The sequence below is a fragment of the Marmota marmota genome, unplaced genomic scaffold (assembly GCF_001458135.2).
Source record: "Marmota marmota marmota unplaced genomic scaffold, marMar, whole genome shotgun sequence".
NCBI lineage: Eukaryota > Metazoa > Chordata > Mammalia > Rodentia > Sciuridae > Marmota > Marmota marmota.
The window spans coordinates 16,539,439-16,548,265 of NW_026000174.1; the positions used below are offsets into that span (position 1 = coordinate 16,539,439).

At 43.3% G+C, this 8,827-nt stretch overlaps 1 protein-coding gene across 1 annotated transcript; it reads left to right on the forward strand.

Annotated features, from left to right (window-relative positions):
• The first annotated feature begins 6,552 nt into the window (after positions 1-6,552).
• Positions 6,553-7,506, forward strand: LOC107156965 (olfactory receptor 51G2-like). The gene has a single exon (XM_015503147.1). It carries the CDS (start codon positions 6,553-6,555, stop codon positions 7,504-7,506), a length of 954 nt encoding a protein of 317 aa, XP_015358633.1.
• The last annotated feature ends 1,321 nt before the right edge of the window (positions 7,507-8,827 follow it).

An 8,827-nucleotide genomic window follows, 5' to 3' on the forward strand; every position in this document is an offset into this window, starting at 1 on the left:
CCTGAGGAATATCTGTTCACCACTGCTGACAAGGACACTTATCCATGAGCCCACTGAACAAGCAGCCAGTGACGGGGACAGAGTCTGATCAACATCCACAAGATGGGTCATTTTCTCTCATCGTTGAGCACCTCCTCTGTATTAGATGTCTTCTGGTGGGCTTTTACAGACAAAATATTTCCACACTCTTTATAAAGGGTTTCAAAACACACCATGCCCATAACACTTCTCATCAATATTTTAATCTTGTTATTTCTTTTAGCAGTTTCTGACTCACAGACCAATCCATTTAATAGAGTTAAGGTGGCAGTTTATATACACTCATATGTAAACTCAGTTTTTCTTCTAATCACAGGGGATAATCATTTGCTTAAAGCTGTCCACGGGGAAGATCTTCATCATTGTCTTTCAGGGTGACTGTATGAACACTAATCTTGTGCACCATCTCAGATTTTCTTCAATCCTTTCATTCTATTAGCACCCTAATAGTGCTGGGCCACTACTTTATACACACTTTTAGATTTGGATAAAACATTGTGGGGCAAGGGATCCAAATTTTTAAGCAACCATTATGGGTCAGTTGACAGACAAAGTGCGAGAGTGTGATGATTAATTTTGGTTGTCAATTTGACTGGATTGAGGGATGCCTGGAGAATTGGTAAAGCATGTGCTTGTGAGGGTGTGTCCAGAGAAGGTTGAGAAGTGGCTTAAAGCGAGTGCGGAAGGCACACTCTGAATGTGAATGGCACCATCCCAACAGGCTGGGGGCCTGGATGGAATGAAAAACGGAAGTGGGAGACTAGCTCTTGCTCCTCTTTCCTTGCCTGTTTAGTTTGAAAGAAACAAGTGGGAACATGATACTTTAGCAGATTTTTTTTTTTTTTTTTTTTGCTGCTGCTGCCACCCGAGTATACAGAAACTACAATGCTTGAAACTTTTCTGTGAATCTAAAATTATTCCAAAATAAATTTTATTAAAAATTCAGATAAGAACAGTGGAATGAATCTGACCTAAGTTTCCTATGTACATATATGAATATACCACAGTGGATCAACATTCTACATGTCTACAAGACACTAATAAAACCTCTAATAGAAAGATAAGTAGAGTGAAGGGAATGGGGGAGGGAGGAGGGGAGATAAAGGTGAAGTTCTGGGAACTGAATTGGAGCAAATTATATTCCATGCCTTTATAATTTTACTAATGTTGTAAGTAACTAAGAAGAACCAATAAAAAAGAATAAACTATATCATTGAAAAAGAAACTCCCTACAACCTGTGCCTATGAATGGTAGGGGGAAGGTTAATGTGACATGTTGGATATAGAGGAGTCTAGATAGATTAAAAGTTGGTTTTGGTAACTATTGGAAAGTAAAAGCAGTATGTGTAAAGCTACTGTAAGCCCTATTCTAAGTGCTTTCATGTATTTTAATAGAATTTTAACAATGATCTCATGAAGTAACCATTAGCTCTGGTTTACAAATAAAGACTAAGGCTCAAGGAAGTAATTTGCTCATTGCCACATAGTTGACAAGTGAAGATCTAGATATAGATCTCAGCTTTTCCATTACATCATGCTTGATGGATAGTCTCCAAGGGTATTTCTGGGAGAGAAAGATTCCTTTATTTTCAACCATCGTCATCCCTCAGGTCAAACCCTAAAGTTAGATAGGAATTCCCTTTCTCCCAAGATGCTTCCCGTGTCTAAAGCACTCATGCACATCTCTTTGCTTATACTGCCTGTTCTCTTACACTGTGGAATTTTGCAAGAGTCTGCTCTCATTCTTTCTGGAAGCAGAAATTCCTTGTGGTCTGTTGCCCCACGAGGACAGAGTGTGTTCCACTCTAACTACTCTTTTGTCCCCAACCTGTCTCCATTTAGCATGCAATTCATAGGGCTGGCTCTGAGGGAAGTGCAGGGATTCAGTATGGTGTGTCTTAGTGTCCTCCCAGTGCCCCCTAAGAAAACTCATCCATGCTAAATCAGGATGCACTACTTGATGCTTCCCCCAAAGTCCCAGAGCTGCCTGGCCCAGAACTCAGGGGGCTCAGGAAGTTCAACTATGTAAATCTCTCGGATTTGCACCAGCATCCCAGCAGACCTGTTATTTCCCTACCTACACTAGAAAGATTATGAAGTACTGGCTTTTAATGACACAGCAAGAAATGTTTTTCGCAAACAGAAGGACAGATGAAAGGAGACACAAGCTCTGGAGCTGTGGTGAGTGCAGGGACGAGGGCATCTAAACCTGGTCTATGCTGAGGGCACGTGGCCTTGCACCTCCAGCCCCCATCAGCATTTCTGCCTTGAGCAGCACTGAATGGTATCAGGGTAGGGAACTTCCTTCCAGGACATTTCAAAGGCTGAGGGTGAGAGTTACCTTAAGGTTTTTGCCAATTCTGCTTGAGTTGGCATCTGTGAGGAGGTCTTGTCACATCATAGCTCTTTTTGAGCTCGATGGTCTGAACCAAGGAACATGGTCATCTTATGATGAAAGGAGACACTATCCCTCCTCAATCTGGGAGAAATCAATGGATAGTTGTCCAAGATCATTGGCAATGAGTGCTCCTAACACAGGCAGAATCTGCCAGGTATCCTGAAACCTACTGTGGGACTTAAAAAAAATAACTACAGGGAAAAGATAAATTTCTTGTGCATTTACATGATGGTGAGATTCATGTATGTACATAGGAGAATCAGATTCATTCAACTGTCTTTTTTCCTATCCCCCTCCCTTTTCTTTGTCTACTGTGGGACTTTTGATTATGGGGTGAAGATAGCAAGAATAAGGACACTTCCTAAACCTGCAGCCTGGTTGCTAGACTAAACCTCCTCCATGATGGCATATTCTGACTAGTTTGAGCAGGGGCAGTGGGGAAATCCATCTTCATCTTATAATAGCCTTCTAGGTCTGTGTTAGCTTATGTAACAGCTGATCATAACACTAAGGCTTAGGCTTTCTTGAACTATTGGTCCCCACCAATAGTTAAAGTACTCTTATTCTTTTATACGTGAGAATGTTCAGGACATAAGTGGGGCATGTTTTTTTTTTTTTTTATTTTTTTTTGTGGGGCATGTTTCTTAAACCTCTAATAGAAATAGTAAAGCCAGGATTCAAACCCAGAACAGCAGATCTAGAGCACACTTTTATTTTTTGGGGTACCAGGGATTGAATTCAGAGACACTTAAATGACTGGGGCTGTAGTTCAGTGATTAATTTTTATTTCCAGACAGGGTCTTGCTGAATTGCTTAGGGCCTCGCTAAGTTGCTGAGACTGGCTTTGAACTTAAGATCCTCTTGCCTCAGCCTCCCAAACTGTTGGGATTACAAGCATGTACCACTGCACATGGCTTTTTAAAATTGATCAGAGAGAATTTATTCAGGAGATTTTTAATAAAAGTATCACTTTCAATTTTTTTTTTTAACAAAATGAATATTGAGATGTGGTATAGCACGGTACCATGTATGAAAAAAAAAACCCAAGATCTGATTATCGGAAAGTATTTCTCACTATTCAGCTCTTCAACTGAAGTCTCCTACAGAGGACAGAAAGTTGCCCCTTTATTTCATAAGAATGTCATAGCAGAAGATACTCAAACTTCCTCACACATTCTGCAGTCATCTCTGCCATATAATGAAAACTTTAAACAGCTAGTAAACAATTGGAGGTGAGGAAAGCCCAAGTCATTTTGGGGGGAGCTGGGGACTCTGCAGTCTGACTTTTGGTTATAGGTGTCTGACCCAGATAGGCTGAAGCTAAACTTATTTTGGATAGGATGGGTGTTAGACCCAGTTTTGGCTAACACCAATATGGGCTTGGGAAAAAAGTTGGGTTTCTGGTTCCTGCCCCGCAGCAGTGCCAGGACTTACACTCCCCTCTTAGGCCCAGGACTCAGCTGGCAAAGCCAGAGGCTTAGAGCCTCCCATTCCCTTGAGTGCTGGAGACTGATGCTTGGTTGCTATAGAAACCTTCTTGAAGGCAGAGGGTCTCCAGCCTTCTTTAAGCTGGGTCATTTCCTTTGAGGACTCATAGCTTGGCTTTTGGGAATAGATTTCCGATTAAAAAAAAAAAAAAAGAAAGTTCTTCCTCAGAAGAATCTACTCTGTATTGATTCTTTATCCATCCTTCTACCTACCCATCATCTACATAAGGTGGTGGGGGATGAGAAAGATTTACCAGATTGCTTGGTTGCCTTCTCAGGAGATTAGTACTTCTAGGAGAAAATTCTTCTTAAGCCACTAGCCTATAACTAAACTTACAATATGCAATATATGGTGGTCAATAAGCATATAGGCTCCTTACTGTTTTAGGACTTTTCTATGCAGAACCTCAAGGATTGATACATTTAAATGTTCAGGGAGGAAGTGGGGAAGATTATGAGGTGATCCTGAAAACATGCAATTCTATTTCATCCCCTTTGGGGATAGATATTTTCAGCATTGACAGTGTTGATAGTCATTTAGTTAATAATGCCGCAGCCTACCAGTGTTTAAGAATGTGGGCTCTGGAACCAGGCTGCCTGAATTTGTGCTCTGGCTCAGTCACATCTAACTTCATGACCTTAGGCAAGTTATTGAGCCACCTGGTGCCTCAGTTTTCCCATGTGCAACATGGGAATGATAATTATACCTACTTCACAAGGTAGTAAATCCTCAATAAGTAGTAACCATTTTAATGCTTATTATGTGCCAGGCATGGTTTTAAGTCCTATATTTTTCATTTAGTCTTTATAACCATCAGGAGACATATTTTAAAAAAATTTTAATAATGAGAATGAGGAGGAATAGATACACCAGCTTTGGAGTCATAGTCTTAGAGGGGAAAAAGAAACAACTAAGTTTTGAATTCAGGAGCACTTTGCCACTGAGCACTTTGCCACCTAGCCCTTTTGAGACAGGATCTAGCTAAGTTAGAGGTTGACTTAGAACCTGTGATCCTCCTGCCTCAGCCTCCCACATTGCCGGGTTTACAGCAGTTCTCCACCACACCCAGCCCCCTTACTCTAAATGTAGCTGTTGATAAGGATTCCTCACCTCTCAAACTTTCCTCATTGTAGAAAGAAGCCATGAAATACTAGCTGTGAAATTCTGGGGTAGTGTCTGATTGCAGGAGGACAGAAGAGGCTGGACACTTGAGGAATTTTCAGGAAGCAGGTTTATAGACTGCAGGATTCAGAGGTGGCTCTCACCTAAGAATTCTTCCTCTGAAGAATGAGTACAGAAATTCTTTGAACTATTTACCCATGTGGGGTGGATGGAGGCTAGGGGATTCATGACAAGCACATTTTATTCTATTCTCTATACAGATAGGGGTTTCAAAGTTTTTTTCCTCCAAACCTGGCACTTATAAACAAAGAGGAAGCTATAAACCACAATGCCTTCTGCAGATTTTTGTTGATGGCCGATATCAGAGAGGTTTTTGCGCAGGATAAGCACTTACATGCTCCAAGTCTGGTGGGGGTTTCTGATTAATTATGGTAAGGGTCTTCTGGGTGGGTGGGGGTCTCTGGCCTGCTTCATATTACTATTACATTTTAGTAAATGACAAATGTGTGTGTGTTGGCAGTGCTGTTTGTAGTCTTTCCCATGTCTAACCATTCTGAGGCCTTTTATTGTGTGAAAGGACTGATTGTGAACTCCTTTTTAATCCTGCAGCACTGGGGAAGGATGGGGAGGATGCAGCCTCCTTGTGTCAGAAATGGTGTGTTCTTGGGTGCAGTGGACTGGGGAATGTAACTTATGCTCTGCCTCCAGAGGATGAGCCAGTGTGCATAAAGGTGGGAAAAAACGTACAGGAAGCAGAGGGGCCTGGCTGAATTAGTATGAAGACTATTCCTTTTTGCGGGTCATATTGCTCCCGTTTCAAATGACTGCATTTGCTTTAAAGGGAAATGGAGTTAGAGGGACAGAAAAATGGGCCTTTAAATTATTCTGTGGACAAAGAATCAGTTCACAATAAAGTGCCAAGATTTAACTGACTTGGATTTAAATTCTGGATTGGCACCTAGCTTCATTAACTCAGAAAAGGTACTCAGCCTCTCAGTCCCAATTTTCTCATCAGAAAATAGAAAAATATCCCACAAGACTACGAGGTTATACATGTACAAGACTAAGACAAACCCATCACACTCAATGCCTCTTTCCACCATTGTCATGTCTTCTGTGTTGTATCACTGTGGGAAGTCACCAATGCAGTTTCTGGATCATGGCCAGTGCCACTCACTGAGAGCAGAGACCGAGAGCCACAACTCCAGGAAGATGTATATGGGTACACCTTCCTGTCCACGTTGGCAGCATCTGATCTGGGCCTCTGTGCTTCCACTCACATGGACTGAAATGTATGGCATCCCTTGCGGTTGAACAGAACGTGGCCCTGACCTCCATAGTTGCTTGGGTTATGAATAGCATGTGGTGACGTGTGTGACAGAGGCAGGTACAAAGCCTGGCAATACTGGCATATGAGAGAGCTCTTCCTTTCCAGCCTACACTTAATAACCAAATGAATGAATGCTTCTTACTCCTAGGGTGACCAACTCCCTCCTGGAGTCACTATGTCCTCCTGCAACAACAGCACGTCGGCTCACTCTACCTTCCTTCTCACTGGCTTTCCAGGCCTAGAAGCCTCTCAGCATTGGGTTTCCATCCCCATCAACCTCGTCTGTGTGACTTCCATCGTGGGTAACGGTATCATCCTCTTCCTGATCCGCACAGATCCAGCCTTACACGAACCCATGTACATCTTCCTGTCCATGTTGGCAGCATCTGATCTGGGCCTCTGTGCATCCACCTTCCCCACCACGGTGCGGCTCTTCTGGCTGGGTGCTCGAGAGCTGCCCTTTGACCTTTGTGCAGCACAGATGTTTTTCATTCATGCCTTCACCTATGTGGAATCTGGTGTGCTGCTAGCCATGGCCTTTGATCGCTTTATTGCCATCCGGGACCCTCTGCACTACGCCACAATCCTTCCCCACTCAGCCATGGCCAAAGTGGGGGCTGCCATTCTCGCAAGGGCTGTCTTGCTCAACCTCCCTGCGCCAGTTCTCCTGCGGCGACTGCTCTTTCCCCAGATGAGTGAACTCTCTCACTGCTACTGCCTACATTGTGACCTTGTGGGATTGGCCTGCTCAGACACCTGGGTCAACAGCTTTGTTGGCTTGATCTCCATCCTTCTCTCACTAGGGCTCGACTCGTCCCTCATCATGCTTTCATATGTCCTGATCCTTCGGACTGTGCTGGCCATTGCAGCACCTGGGGAGCGGCTCAAGGCGCTCAACACATGTGTGTCACACCTCTGTATTGTGTTCATCTTCTATTTGCCCAAACTGGGACTCTCTGTGTTGCACAGAATGGAGAAGCACAGCTACCCTGCTCTGGCAGTGCTTATGGCCAACTTGCACTTCCTGGTCCCACCCTTCATGAACCCCATTGTGTACTGCATCAAGTCTAAGCAGATCCGCCAGGGCCTCCTAAAGCGCTTCCAGCAGAAACGGGTTGATGTTTCTTAGAATGAAAGGACCCAGTTCTTATGACCTCCGAGTCTGGGCTTGGGTAAGCTGTAGGGGAAGAGTTAATTTAAGGTTTTTAAAGTGACTCATCTTTTACTGTTGATCCATTTGTGGGGCACTGTTAGTCTCCAAATTGCAGCTTTGAATACAGAACATAAAGTATCACTGGTAATCCTAGCTTTATTCTCATTAAAGACTCAGAGCTGAACTCTCAAACTTGTATATGTTGTGACATCTCATCCAAGGGATTAACTACCTGACAGGATGTTTGTGCACATCTATGTGAACAGGCACCTCTTCACTGAAATTTTCTTTCCCATTTGAATTATAAACCTAAGGAAGAACTACACTAAAGTGTATGAACCTTATTACTCGATGCCTTCTCCCAAATTTATTATTAACTAGATCCTATAACAAGAAATAGAAAAGGGATGCATGTGATGGGGAAACACACGAGAACACTGTACATGTTAGATTAATCTGGCACTTATTTGCAGCTTAGAGAGTGCTAGTTTCCTCTTGGTTCCCTTCATGTGTGATCTCTGCTTTGAGCTAGAAAGTTTGGTTACTGAACCCAAGGAAGCTGCTCGCTATGATTTTTGGATAGTGCTCGTTTCTCAGGTACCAATGGTAAGGGTGGAATGGCCACTCACTGTCCTGCTAGGTTGTAAACTCCACAAGGTCAGAGACTCAGAACTGCATTTAAAACAAACAAAAAAACTACTATATCCCCAGCACCAAGAACAGTGGCTACCATGTAGATAGAGCTCAATGCTTATTGTTGAGTAAATGACTAGGGAGAGGGAAGCAGGTGAAAGAAACACAGCTGATTCTTAGGAAGGGAGAGCACTTAGGAGATCTCAATGTCTGAGGCCTGTGAGGAAAACAAGCAGTTAATAAACTGGAATGGAACGCACCACATTTGAGACCTTGGGGGCTAGTTGCGATTCTCCTATACCATATAGTCAAGGAGGCTATTTCTAAGGGTGCAGCTTAGGAAGGGGTCAAGTATGTTGTTAGCTTGGAAGGAGAATTGGGAAAAGCTTTTCAGGAGACTGAAGGGTGTCTTACTCCATCACTATCATTTTCCTTGACCTATTCACTCTTAAAGTACCCGTACATTTTTCTTGAATTGAAATAAGGATATTCCTTTGGGGGGGGGACCACTCAAATTTAGTAGGAGCCATGATAGTCCTATTAAGAAGTATTTTGAAAGGTAGAGGGAACTGTGACCACCCACAGAGCAGGCCCAGCGGCCTGCTGAGGGGCAGAGCCGCCCCCCACCCCCCGCGCCTGCCAGGTAGGCGGAACGGTGACCACC

Coding starts and splice junctions, on each gene's coding strand:
- LOC107156965 (XM_015503147.1), top strand. CDS start 6,553: ATGTCCTCCTGCAACAACAGCACGTCGGCTCACTCTACCTTCCTTCTC.